Here is a 15,352-nt window from a genome sequence, read left to right on the forward strand (position 1 = left end):
ATGATCCCAATGTGTCTAGAGATGATGGCACTCTATTAATAGCTGATTCCTCTACCTTTATGAAGTCTGTTTCCCCTTTCAATCATCCTCAAGCAACAAACCCTGTAAAAAAGACCTCTTTGGCAGATATTGTAATACCAAAAACTTTTCATTATAAGTCTACCCCAGCAGCTTTGACAGTAGCTGTCACCGCTGCTTCTCAAGGAGATACTGATGCCATGCTTTATATCCCAAGATACGAATCTGAAAACTCTTTCAAGGAAGCTATAACATTGAACTATGAAGCAGATCCCAAAAACACCACTGGCATTACGGCAGAGGAAGAAGATATAGTTAAAGAAAATGTGAAGGATCATATTTATGTTATACCTATTGCAGGTGATAATGTTCCTAAAGGCAACAACTTGGCAGCTAAACATTATTCTCTTAATTCTGATATATATAACTCCAACAGATCCAAAGAAACATCCAAAACCACAAGTGAACAACCTAAATTTGAGAATCCTGCATCATCCAATACGGCTGAAGTCTCAAAACCTCTACTTGGAAAATTTACACCTGAGTTTCAAGGAAAACTGATGATAAGAAACAGTAATAGTGGTGCTGAACATGATACATTCTTTGGTGGTGATAGTCTTTATCCGATGATGGAAGAAAATGTCTCAAAAGGATATATCTTTTCCCCTGAAAGAAGATCTACCCTTACAACACCAGATTTTAGGATTCCAATGAGAGATAATATAAACTCTGCTCTGGAAAGCACTGTGTTGTTAGATAAAGGAACTTCCAGCAAAAACTATGCATTCTCTACTGATGAGCAAACTGATCCAAGAGCAGAAAAAGACCAAATTGCTACAGGTAGCATAACAAATTCTCATACAGGCACTATACCCATGACTTTCTCCATTCCTCTCTCCTCTGAGGACATAAATGTGGAAAATTATTACCATACGTCTGGAATACATACTCCTCTATCACTGGGATATACAAATACACTGAGAGACGATTCCTTTATTCTTAGGCCTGGGACTACTGCGGCAAAGGAAAATAATCTAGATGCTATGGACCTGATCATCGAACCTGATAAAAGTGATTCTGAATATATTTCAAATAAGCTTGCCTTTGAACTAAAGAAGAAAGAAAATAGCCCTATAAAAAAACCTATTCAATGTACACGTCGACCCAATGGATTTGTATCTCATATACCCCCCTCTAAAGGTGAGGACTCAAAGAGTTTTCTGTATAGGATAACTCACCCTGAGTTTGAAACCAAAGACAAATACCAAACTATTATTCTCAAAGGAGAAAATTCTGACTCTGATGTTGTTGCCACTTCTTTCAAAGATTACACCAAAAACTTGAACACTCAGCATCTGAATACCATGGTGCACTCCCCAATTGATGCAGGTGAGACCTTTTCCCCGGAGTTTCTAGAAAGATCCTCTGTAGGAAAGGGCACTCTAAGTGAAGATGATGCCATCGTCATCCTCCCTGAAGTTTCTGATTTGGGAAATAAAAAAATCAAGTATTTGTCTGTACCACATACAGAAACAATTGTTACTGTGGGAGAGAGCAGAACATTTGGCAGTGCCCCCAGTGATCATGCTGTGATCACTACCCCCATAAAAAGACAAGGTCATTTCTACAGGAAAGGTATTCCATCCAGTGTTCCTAACACAGCTGCCCTGGAGTTGGCAGGCACCATTACATTGGAAAAATCAAAAGTCAATGAAAATAAAATGGACTCAGCTGGAGTGATGCCTTCAGAGGATCACATTAACCCCTTGACTCAGGACATTTCCTCCCAAGATGAGAATATCTTCTATGTTGGTGAAGTTACTAAGGGTATAATCAAAACAGCCTCAATAGGTTCTCTTAATCCGGCTAAGGCCACCAAAATGCCAACAAATGTCACCACCATTTTACCTAATGCTTCTGCCTTCGACTCTAAAAAGAGCAATGAAAATGGTGACTCCACCGTGCCTGAGGTAGGTGGTGTCTTGTCCAAAAAATTAAAATCTCTATTAATTCCCAATCAGAAAGGACTTAGAACTGCAGTTACTCTCAGTGAAAATGATGATTCTTTATCTGATAAATCAGTGACCTTAGAAGTATCAGAGTCATTGGGTGAACACTCTACTATCAGTGACCAAAACTGGGAAGTCATCAGGGTGCAAAATGACCCTCAGCCTTTCTCCGTGGTCTCCTCTGTTCCTCTGGAAGATCACACTACTTTTTCAGAGAATCCTATAACTGTAGTCACTGATCATTTTTAAGACTGATGTTGCTTCTGCTGAACAGAAAGCACATGGAACGTTAAAAGAAACATTTTACCCTGATTCCACAATGAGCACAACAAAGGTGACAAAGCCGAGGGCTAGGGGCTCATTTTCTCTTGATAATGAAAACTCAGAGAGGTCTATTACAAACTCTTATAATAAATTACATTATCTATCCCTGAAACAAACTCTTTCTCCTACTGATTTTGTTGCTGACTTTATTAAAATCAATAATTCTGAACTTGATCCAGCGCTCATTATAGGAGAGAGCAACATAAAAATGACTGATGAGTCTATCATATCTAATGATATAATTGTCCTACCTGACACAGAAATCATTTCACCTGACAATATTATCTTTATTGATGATATAAAGAACATTAGAAATTGAAAAAGATATGTAGATTCTGCAGAAAAAGATCATGTAACTCAATCAGAAGTAATTCCTTTTACAAAGGACTTTTCAGCAGAGTCATATGCAGTTTTTCTTGCAGGGCAAAACAATCTGAACAATAGGAATCTAATGACCACTGGGCTTGATGACAGTACTCTTAAATATGTATCAGAGGAAAATACCTTTTATGCTGGACAAGAAGGAAAGAGCCCCACAACAAAAACACCTACCTTCACTCAAGGGTTCCATAGATTTGGATCTCATGCTCCCTTCCCCACTGTATATGTCATTAACAGTCTATTGAATGAAAATCCTGTAGAACTCAAAACTAAACAAAACTACCAAACGCTGATCTCCAGAAAAGGAAACCCTGATTCTGATGAAGATGGCCCCTTTCTCAAAGATTATACTGCCAAGTTCAGAAGTAAGTCACCTAGAACCGCGACTCACTCCCTAATAGATGGAAATAGAAAATTTTTCCCCAAGTTTCCAGATGATTTAACTCTGGAAAGGGGCACCCTAAGCGCAATTGACATCATCATTCCTCCAGAGGGCAAACGGATTGAGCATATCAATGCTCCCGACCCAGAATCAAGGGAAACTGTGGGAGAAAGCAGGACATTCCCACATGAAATCACTGATCTCACCATGAGCACAACTCCAATAATAAGGAAAGGCCAGCTCTACAGGAGAAACAACACATTCACTGCTCTTTATGACCAGAGGAAACACACTATGCCACCCAAGTCAGAATATAATCAAGACAAAACTTTCAAGGCAAAGAGTTACCATTCACAGGATGCCACTGCTCCTTCAGCTGCATTCAAAGTCAATCTTGATAATGAACTTCCCTTTTCTGATAATATTGAATATGTCCTTGAAACACGGGGAGGAAAAAAACAATCCTATTATCAAAAAAACTACTCTCGCTTATGACCCCAAAATAGTTGGGTCTCATCCATTCTACTCCAGTGCTGATGCCTCTCAACATTTATCTCAAGGAGACCCAACTGAGATCAAAACTAAAGAAATACCACAAAATTTGATATCTAGAGAGGAACACACCAGTTCCAACCTTGATGCTATTGTCCTCAAAAGTTTCACTGACAATTTGACTTCTAAGGCTCCCAGATCCATGACTCATCCCCTAACTCACACAAGTGAGAATTTTCAGAAGTTTCTAGGTAAAACAACTCTGCAAAGGGACATTCTAAAAGAAGATGATACCATCATTAATCTCTCTGAAGACAAAAGGATGGAATATACCCTTGTTCCAGACCCAGAAATAACAGTAATGATGGCAGAAGGAAGGATGTTTCCAGATGAATCCATCGATCCCACTGTGATCACCTCTCCATTAAAAAATAAAAATCAATTCTACAGGAAAGTCACTTCATCTGCTATTTATAATACTGATGCCCAAGGTAAAACAGAAAACATCTTATCATCCAGAGTGGACAATTCTAAAAATAAAACTAATGTGGCAGGGATGCAACACGCAGGGGACAGCATTATTCCTTTGGTTGAGTTCAGTGTCATCCCTGATGGTAAACTTTCTTTCATCAATGAAGATACCCAAATTTTAAACAACAGAGCTTCAATCTCTTCCTCATCTATGAATACAGTCCATATTGTGGATGATACCACTACTCTCTCCACTGAGAGAAGTTATGAAGGAGGTGATTCTATGCTGCCAGGAGACAATATTAGGTCTAGAGGATTCCTAGCTCTACAACCTCCAGAAAAGCCCATGTTCATTCCCAATTCCTCAACTGAAAACCTTGAAGTCTCTGACCCAGTGACAAATAACTCCTTGGATAATTATTCAATTGTATGGTCAAACATGTTTGAGACAACGATTGATTACCCTAATTCTATTAATGATGATGATGGTCCTAGTAAAAATAAAACTGATCTCAAGCCCTATTCCTTGACTTCAACTAAACGTCCTACTGGTTCCACTACTTTTTCCGATAATTCCACAAATAATGAGTTTGATTCACTGCCCTCAGTAAACAAAGAAATGACTGACATTTCTAAAATTGGGAGAGATGAAATATATTCTGAACCTCAGAGAACAATCATGGAAGCCTTTTCTCCTACAAAATTCTCTCAACTTAAGGTCTATGAAGGAAGAAAACTAGCTAATTTTTCTGATCAAGAATATCCAGCTACTAAATTTGATTTAAATGACATTACAAATGCAACTGTTCTCAGTCCAGCTCTGGAGAAAATCCTTCCCTCAGTAACTGAGCCCAATACTCTGTCCAAAAGTGACAACAATGTGAAAGAGGAAGCTCATATTTCTGAAGCAGGCAATTTTTTTCCAAAAGGTGCAAGTACATTGAAAGATAATTCTTTCACTATTAAATTTGATGCTACTTCTATTAAACCTCAATCACTCCTCAATTTAAAAGGAATCTTTTCAGTTGATTCCACATTAACTCTTGCAGAAGCAGCTAGGTCTAATGATCAAAGCTCTTCTCCTGAAGTCACGACCAGAGAAGGGACAATCACAAACATTCCCACTGGGACATATGGCCTACCACCATGGAAAGCAACTCTTCCTTTTGATTTCACAACATTCATGAGTTCATCTAAGTATTCGGAACTTAATCCAGTTATCAAAATGAAAAAAGACACCACAAAAAAGACTAATAATAATATTTCACCTGGAGAAAGAAATACTTCATCTGACAAAGCCATTATTTCACTACTATCATTATTTCAACAAAAAGCATGAAAACACTATTAATACTATTAATAACAATAAATTTGGAGACAAGACTTTTACAAAGAAAGATATATCCACTGAAGTAGTTCCTTTTACAGAAAACATTTCAGAAAAGGCATATGACACCCTTTCGGAAGGAGAAAATATTCCAAATAATGAGAATATAATAATTATTTGCCTGTTTACAGTACCCTTGAATATGTTGCAGATAACTATGTCTTTGAACTAGTGAAGGAAGGAAATGGTCCCCTTATAGGAAAGACTACACTTATTAATGACACCAATGTTTCTGAGTCTCATGCATCTTATGCCAGTACTGCAGTCTCGGAACATTTATCCCAAAGATCTCCAACTGATAACAAAACTACCAAAAAACACCAAAGCTTCATCTCCAAAGAGGAAAATCCTAATTTGGACAATGATACTACTGTTTTCAAAAGTTCTACTGCCAATTTTAATACTAAGGCTCCCAGATTCATGATTTATTTTCTAACTGATTCAGGCTGGATTTTTTTGCCTGAGTTTTTAGAGGAAACAATTAAGAAAAATAGTTCTCTAATTGGAGATAATATCATCGTCACTCTCTCTAAAGGCAAAAGAATGGAGTACCCATTTGTTCTAGACCCAGAATTAACGACAAGAATGAAAGAGAGCAAGATATTCACGACTGATTCCACTGATCCTCCTGGAATCACCAATCCTCTAGAACATAAAGACCAATTCAACAGAAGAGGTGTCTCATCTGCTTTTTATAATAATGCAGGCCCAGATGAAGCAAAAACCACCATATTAGCCAGATTTGATGCAAATGTACATAAACCAAACCTAGCCAATATGCCCCACTCACAGAACATTATTCCTTTGGCTGAGTTCGGTGTCATTCATGATGATGATCTTCCCTTCATCAGTAAAAATATTGACAAAGCAAACACAGAGCTTCAATCTTTTCTTCATCTATGAATAAGGCAAACAGCACTGTGGTTGATTCCATTGTTCTTTCCACTGAAGGTAGTTATGAAGAAGGTGATTCTATGTTACCTGAAGAAGATAATGTTAAATCTAGAGGATTCTCATCTCTATTAACATCTGCCACGCTCAGTCCTAATTCTTGAACTGAAAATCCTAAAACCTCTAGCCTAATGACAGATAACTCTTTGTGTGAATCTTCAATAACTAGATCAGAAGTGCTAGAGAGAGCAACTGAATATGCTGATGCCATTAATGGAGGTGATGTTCCAGAGAGGCAAGTCATAATAACTCAAGCTGACATTCATTCCTATCCTTTGGCCTGGAATGTTCCTCCAACTGAATTGACTACTTTTTCAGATAGTATCACAGATGGCAAAGTTAATCCATTTTTCTCCCTGAATACAGATACTCCTGACAATTATAAAACTAAGACTGACAAAATATATTCCAAATCTCAAAGAGTCATGATGAAAGCCTTTTCCCCTAGAGAAGGTTCTCAAAACAGTAGACAGAAGATACAAGAGAAGGAAAATAGCTAATATTTTCAATCAAGAAGATCCAGCTGGGGGGCCGGCCCTGTGGCGTAGCAGTTAAGTGCACGCGCTCTGCTGCTGGCGGCGCGGGTTCGGATCCCAGGTGTGCACCGATGCACCACTTGTCAGGCCATGCTGTGGCGGCATCCCATATAAAGTGGAGAAAGATAGGCACAGATGCTAGCCCAGGGCCAGTCTTCCTCAGCAAAAAGAGGAGGATTGGCACGGATGTTAGCTCAGGGCTGATCTTCCTCACACACACACACACACACACACAAAAAAAAGATCCGGCTGCTAAATTGAAATTAAATCATTTTACAAATACAACAGTTTTCATCCCAGCTATGGGGAAAATCCTTCCATCAGTAACTGAGCCCAATCTTCTCTCCAAGGGTGACAACAATATGGATGATTCTTTCACTCTTAAATTTGATACTATTTGCTTCAAACCTCAAACACCTCCCAATTTAAAAGGAATCTTTTTGGCTGATTCCACAATAACTCTTCCAGATGCATCTAGGCCTACCTCTCACCATAAAGTCACTAACACAGGACGGTCCATCACTAACACTCCAACTGAATTATATGGCCTATGATGGAGGTCAACTTTTCCTCCTTCTGAATTCACAACATCTGTGGGAACTTCCAAATATTCTGAACTTGTTCCTGTTACTACTATGGGAAAAGATACCACCAAAAAGATTGATTATAACATTCTACCTGAGGAAATAATTATTCCATCTGACAAAGTTATTTCACCTATTATAATTACCTCTTAAAAAGACATGGCAAGTACTTTTAAAGGGAATATATTTGACCACGAAGATCTTAGAGAGACAGCTCCTAAATATGAAACCATTTATTTTACAGAAATTTCAGAAAGGGTGGATGACATTTCTTCTGCAGGCAAAATTACTCCAGCATAGGTGGACCATATAATTATTGTGTCTGATGACAGTGGTTCTGAATATGCCTCAGATAAGCATGCCTTTGATTTAGAAGATAGAGCAAATAATCCCCTTATAAAATGGAGTACACTCATATACACCCCCAAGACACGTGTGTCTCATGCACCATATACCACAGTTGCTGCTTCAGACAGTCTCTCTAAAACAACACCCTCAGAGTTCAAAACTAAAGAAAATTACCAAGCTATGATTCCTAAACAGGAAAACAAGAACTTAGACACTGATGCCATTGCTCTCAAAGATTCCAATGTCAATGTCAATACCAAAGCTCTTAGACGCACAACTCACTTCCTCATTGATGCAAGTAAGAATTTTCCTTCTAGGTTTCCTGACAAAACATCTGTGGGGAAAAGCACCATAAATGGTGATGGTGACAGTATAATCCTCTCGGAAGGCTTTGTCTCAGAGAATAAATGAGTATTCCCTTTTTCCAGACACAAAACCCACAGTTGACAGAAGGACATTCACAACTGATACTACTAATCATGCTTTAAAAAATGGTGACCATTTCCTCAGGAAAAACATATCACCTACTATTTATAAGACATTTACACCCGCAAAAGCAGACACTACCACAGCCGGTATATCTGATCTTACTGAAGATGAAACAGGTACAGCTGCAGTATCTGATTCAAGGTTTAGTTATCTTTCTTTAGCTCAGCTTTCCAGTGATGACGTCTCCAATGTGAATGAAAACACAGAAGGTACAATCAACACAGCTCTTACTCCCTTTTATCCTTTGAAAAAGATGTCTGCCAATATGCCAAATGCTCTTGCTGTCTCCACTAAACAAAAATAACATTGGCCATTACAGCCTTCCGTCAACAGAGAGTGTCATGTCTCTAAGACTTACATCTACGGGACGACCTGAAACTCTCATCCTGACTTCTAATGCTCCTTCTAAAGAAACTGCAGCCCCCAGAACTGTAAAAGGTCCAAACCTATATTACCCAATAGTGTTAATATTAGCGGCATCAGAGCCTGTGTCTGTAGACTCACCTTACTTCAATGAAGGCATTGCCTCCGAACTGCAAAATACTAAAGGTCAAACAGTCCTAAAGGCTCTCCCTTTGGTTTATGCTCTTCTCCAAGCTGATTCTACTGGTTTTTCAGACAATATGGCCAAAGTCAAACCTAACACATCTGCTACTATTGTCACTAAGAACAAAATTTTTGATAATGATGTCTCTGGCGATCAAAATTCAGAACCCAAGAAAACAACCACAAAGTTTTCTACTCTTTTTCCTAACGAATATAGTAAACCAAATTTCTATTATCCAAGGGAAATAGCTAAAGCTTCTGCATTGAAAGACATAGCTACTGAATTTGAAGTGAATCACCTTACAGATGTAAATATAATAGGAAATGATCCAGTTATCCAGGTGGAAACAAATTCTCTAAAAGATGCTGACCAAAAGCCTTATCTTCTGAATAAAAATGTCATTGCTGATAATAAATCAGTCAATAAGGATTATGACAGTGTCCCTGTAGTGGTTTATTCAAGCTTTCACATATCCGAGGATTTCCTCCCAGATGGAACTGTTCCTCAGGAACAGTTCTCATGGTTGAGAACTCAAACTTGCTCACAGAAGTAATTACCATTATTCCCACTGATGAAAAATCTTCATTTTTACACAGAGATTATCTCTGAGGTAGAAGGAAGTCTCAGTTGGAATTTAATGTAGCCAATCTCAAAACAACAAATACTGAATTTCAAATTTCAGAAAGCACAAATGCTACACATGAATCCACTGCCGGGATAGAAAAAATAATACCTACATTTCAAGAAATTTCTGATGTACCACAAGCTACTAAGGAGGCTGAAGTAAACACTTTCTTTAGGGCTGCTACTCCTCAGTCACAGACAGAAACAATTACTCCAAAGGATATCCCTGCGGATCATACAAACAACAAAGCAGATATGAGGATCATGACTGACTATGTTGTAAATGTCCTCTTTCCTGGAAACAAAGAAATAGTGATCCCACAGGCCAACACATCCTTCAACTACAATTTCCTTACTCATGCACCCAACACTCCAATCACTGGAACGGAAGAGGACAAAAATGCGGATGTTGATATAACCAAATCTCAAAATGTCATTACTCTTCTCACTTCTTTCACTGTTTCTGAAGGTGGGAATTCTTTTGTGAATGAAGATATTGAACCTGAAACTTTCTCAGCAGCTATATTCTAGTAATTATTATAATCAACTCAATTAAGGTTAATAACTCTAGTTTCTCCAATAAATTTATAAAATCTGAAGATACATAGACTCTTTCTAAAATAGGAATTCTAGTTTCTATAGGAGATACCGCTTGTCTCAGTTGATTCTTTTGAAATTGCACGGGACATTTCTTCTGATAAATCTCAAGATATTCTCCATACAAAGAAAGTTTCAATTGTGGACATCACTATGACATCGGCATTTTCAAAGTCTATATCTAAGGACTCTTCCTAGTCAAGTATCCCTGGAAATCATAAATGTGCCAAATGACCTTCCTGGGGCCTTATCGAGAAATCTCCCCTTTTTGTCAGCAGTTTCCACTTTTTCATGTAAAAAAAAAAAAGGCTTTTCATTATGGACCTGAAGAAATTGCTACTTTAAAGAAGGCATAATCATTGAGCCAAACACCTCAAAATTTAGAGCAAGTAAAAAATGTAACCCAAGCAAACTCTTGCTACAGCTACCAAAATAAGGAAGATATATACTCTAAGAGACATGTCAATAGATATAAATTTGATCCTTTCCTAAGAAAAGACAAAATGTTCTCATTAGCTTGAAAGATACTACAACAATGGAAGAAACCACTACTGAGATAAAATGAAACTTATCTATAGGATCTGATCCTCTGTCCTTAAGTCAGATAATATCTTTAATGATAATGATTATTGGTCAAGTAAGAATATACTATATTCCCTAGAGCAGATGACTCCAGTTCCATCCTCAAGATTGCTAAAATTACAGAATTCCCATCAGGATTTTCACCATATGCTTCCTGCTCTTTGATGGATGACACAAACTGTCAATCTGAAGTGTCCTTTTTGAGGCCAATGGTTTAAAAAATGCAAATAATGGTAATAATAGTCTCCATAGAAGAGAAAAGCTTTATTATGCTATAATCAATGTGATTCCACCTCACAGCTATATTAGTAGAAGCAGAGTTGGTGTGACCACAAAAGTAATCCCTGAAATTAAAGACTATTTAACAAATTAGTATCTATGAAGATGATATCATCATTTCTAACTGGAGATTAAATACTCACAAAAATGAATATTTTGCTCCATAGTCTAACTCTATTCAACATAACAAATACCAAGTAGTCCAAGATAACTGCTAGCAGTTATATAGCTAACTCTTCCAATTTTTTTCCATTTTTGTACACAAAATAATTCCCCCAAAAGGACACCAAGTCTTTGGTTTACGGCATGCCTTATCTTGACTTAAGCTTCAGAAATGGTAGATGAGGAGGAAAAAAAGTAGAGGTTAAAAAATCTCCCATTAAGTTAGCCAAATCAGAGAATAGTTTTATCTTGTGATTTCCTCTACTGCCACTGGAACTGAGAGTATTTCTATGTAGAAATAAAGAACCTGTGCCTATCACTAACTTCAGACTTCCTTCCCTGTCCCTGAGGCTGACAGCACTCCCTATATCAGTGAAGACACTTGGAGCTCTCAATAGTGACAGCCCCTGAAGCACAAACATTTCTGGAGAAGATGTCCATATCTTTAAAATGAAAAATGTTCATCTTAAACCCTATCCGATATTTCTACAGCAAGTGCTGATATGTCTGTGCCAGGTCAATCAACCAAGAAAAGATAGTAGAAACTTTGAGGTTGAGCCCACATCTAATGAAGAATAAGCATTTGCCCTTGAGACAGAAACCACTACTCTAGCTGTTACTGCTGCCCTTTTTCAGATAGTTTTGCCTGAGTCTGAAAGTGCTCTTTCTTCTAATGATCCTGGGAAAAGATTAATACAAGACTACAATCTCCTTTTATCTAATTAGCTAAATCTTAAGATGATAACAAAATAATGATGACTGATATAACTAATATCATTAGAGAAAACACTCCCTCTGAAACTGAGGATATAATTCTTAAGGCTAATATAGTTATTCCATACCCTGATCTTGTTTCTGGGTGAATTTCAACATTTAACACCAACTCCCTGACAGAAAATTCTTTTCAGGTTGAAATAAACACTCTCTACAGAAGAAGATTCCTAAAGAAATTAAACCTACCAAACCTGTCACTCTCACTGTTACTCAAATTAATTCAAGAAAAAGTAAGAAATACAATGAAGATGAAAACTGCAAAGACTCTAACAGGCAAGTAACTTATTTTTTATTATCCCTACTGAGAAAGTGAGGATTTCCTCCCTGAAGAAGAGAACTAACTGAAATCCCTGCTACCTAACCACTTTCTGCTGCTACATTCACTGCTGAAAATAGCATTACATTTTTTTTGCACATTTCAATACCATGAATCTCAAGAGAAGATGCTTCACCTCAAAAAGATACTGTTACTTAACTTGAAAGACAGGCAACTTGGAGATGATGCTGATAATCTTGTGGCTCCTGGAGTTTCTCTCATTGACACAACCCACAAAGTACCTGGCAGACTCTGCTCTGTCTGTTTCAAGTGACACAAGTCCCATATTGGAAGGCACATCCCTCATAAACAGAAACATGGTAAATCCCAAGTTCTTGCAGTTGACGTATTCAGCTGTGAATGTTGATATCATAATCAGAGAGGACTCTATTGTCTTTTTATCTAATATAACTACTCTTGCAGTCAGGTGCCCAATCAGAGCACAGAAACAACCTCCAAGGAGAGCCAATGCCATTGGCCCTGTGGTTGATGCAACAATCACCATGATGACCAATGCTTCCATCACTATAATGAATACCACTCTCCTGCCTAAGGATACCACTGGGCCCAGGGAAAGACCTGTGAGTGTGCATGGTGCCACTTTGTCCCATGGCTGAAGATGGTTTGCCAAACATTTACTCTCATCATCCAACAGAAAGCAGTAAAGCAACAACGGAAGCAACCATTTTCTTTGGGGCTGACAACACTATTCCTAGATCAGAAACAACTATTACTTCAGAAGGAGACCACATTACTTCAGTAAACGACCATACGCAAGAAAGTGATTTTTCAACAACTACATACAACAAGCTTACATCACTAAAGGAAAGACTAAAATCAGAAGATGATGCTGAATCCCATATTATGAAATCATCACCTCACCTGGAGAAAGAAATTACCACTCTGACAGGCACTACAAACTCCATGCCTAGTGACTATATTACTGAAGATTTCATTTCAATGAAAATTGGTAATATCTCATCACCAGTTGCTACTGTTTCTTTAATAGATTTTTCCACTAATACAGCGAAGGAAGATATTTTCTTGGACCCTACTGGCCCAGGGGATGAAGATGTCTCAATCACTTCTGAAGTCCCTGGCACATTAAAAGAAAGCACGGCCAACATTGCTGACACCCCTGCCCTTCCAGCTAAGAAGGGTGAACCTGATGCTAACACTTATAGTTCCTCAGTTAAACCCAATGTCACTGCTGATGAGGCTGTCCAGATCAGTGACTCCTCTATTCCTGAAGCTGAAATCTCTCCTGCTACTGAAAAAAACTTCACCACTATTCCAGACATAACTTCCCTTACAGAAGAGAAAATACCTGAAATCGACTTAATTCTTCCAGAGGATGACCCTAATGCTGTGCCTAAACTAACCGACTCTGATGAAGAAAAGTTCACCACTGTGTTTGAACTCACTACCACTCTTGAAAGAGACAAAGATAACCCAGAAGATATTCTGCTAACCGATGAAGAGTCTACAGATGAAGTCAACGTTTGGATAGAGACAGAGAATGCAAATGAAGCAGAGAAGTATCCTGTTTGGCTTACTGCTGTTGAATCCAGATATGACTTCATTGTCCCTGCATCAGTAGCTACGAATCTCATGGAAGATTCATCTACTACCACCAAAGAAGATTTGTCTGAAAATAATAGAATGGAATCTGTAACTAAGGACACTGAGGCCTTTTCAGGAACTGCTCCTGATTTAGATACCCCAAACCACACAGAAGACACCTTTACAACTGAAATGGGTGTCTTTAAACTATTGAAAGAAGAACCAGATGAGTTCCTGATTTAAAGCAATGAAAGAGATGCCACATAGAATTGTGCAATAGCCTAGACAGCAAGTTTAAACATCTTAGAAGTTTGTCCAACAAGCAAAAATCTTAATGAATGAAAGGATGTGGGCATTTAAGGCAAGTATTAGACTTAGAAAATGCAGATGCTCAGAAATAGAGGTCATGCAGTAGAATATATGTATGGAAACTTAGAAAACTCAGCAGTACAAAAGTTCCCCTAGTATCACAAAGTTTAATTGTTATGCAATTTACTTATCTTAATATAAAATCTTTAATCCCAGCTTTCAGGAATATGAAGAAAGAGCAATAAAGAAAGCTCACGTCTTGCTACATTTAATGATGTAGGTCATTTTAGTTAACCCTCAATAGCATATTTTAGTGAGTTAAAGAGATGAAGAGAATTGAATTAACAACATCTCAAAAAGAATATTGTAGTATTAAAATATCTGAAATGCTTATTCTAAACATATTTTTTTCATTAGTATGCAACCAATGGTTCTCTTCTATTAAAAAACATATTTGCAATCCTCACTTATATAAGAGTTAAGGCTATTCAGTAATTGTTTAGCACCCACTTGTAAGAAATATTACAGAGTTCCTGGCTCATGCTGGATGCAGACTAAGGCAAATGATATTTTACAAACACATACATTTGTCAAAAAAATATTGTGTATAAACATGAAGCAATTTGATTCTCTTTCTTTAAAATTTCTTTCCTGAATTTTTGTCAATTTTTTTCAGGTCTTAATCACTGATATCGCACTCTTCTTATGCTTTTGGTTAACAATTCAAGGACATAGATCTTCATTCTTTTCTGACACAGACTTTTAAAATGGGTCTGTTTTCACTTTGCTGATTTTCTTCAATAAATCTTTTTGATGGCAACTGATTTACTGTGTGCAGATGTGTTTGATATTCTAGCACAAAATTATCAAATTAGGAGAGACATAAGTAAAATGAAAATCCTTTGTTTGTTTAAAGAATAACTTAACTCTGGACACCAAGAATAGAATTATTCTATAGAGACTCATAATTTTATTATATTAAAAAAAAAGAAAAACAAAACCAAAACACTGGAAATAGTAAATGGTACATATAAGGGGGAGAGAAAGGGCGGATGGACAAGGATTTACACCATTTGATAGACTACAGACTAGAATAATTATGGTAGCATGTTAAAACCCAGAAACACATTTTAACATAAAAATTTAGTATATGGTAAAGTGGACATCAAAACCATGGGATATAATAGTTAATTAACCTTGCTTTAACAATTGAGTATCTGGGGAAAA

The 15,352-nt window shown here is 37.4% G+C and overlaps 1 protein-coding gene across 1 annotated transcript; it reads left to right on the top strand.

Annotated features, from left to right (window-relative positions):
• Window positions 1-12,811: 12,811 nt before the first annotated feature.
• CABS1 (calcium binding protein, spermatid associated 1) lies at window positions 12,812-14,068 on the top strand. The gene has a single exon (XM_004419142.3). The coding sequence runs from the start codon at window positions 12,845-12,847 to the stop codon at window positions 14,057-14,059; it is 1,215 nt and encodes a 404-aa protein (XP_004419199.2). The 5' UTR covers window positions 12,812-12,844; the 3' UTR covers window positions 14,060-14,068.
• Window positions 14,069-15,352: the final 1,284 nt, after the last annotated feature.

The sequence above is a fragment of the Ceratotherium simum genome, chromosome 8 (assembly GCF_057802395.1).
Source record: "Ceratotherium simum simum isolate JZ-2026a chromosome 8, ASM5780239v1, whole genome shotgun sequence".
Lineage (NCBI taxonomy): Eukaryota > Metazoa > Chordata > Mammalia > Perissodactyla > Rhinocerotidae > Ceratotherium > Ceratotherium simum.

Excerpts from the sequence above, each read along its gene's own strand:
- CABS1 (XM_004419142.3), top strand. The coding sequence starts at position 12,845 with ATGGTGCCACTTTGTCCCATGGCTGAAGATGGTTTGCCAAACATTTAC.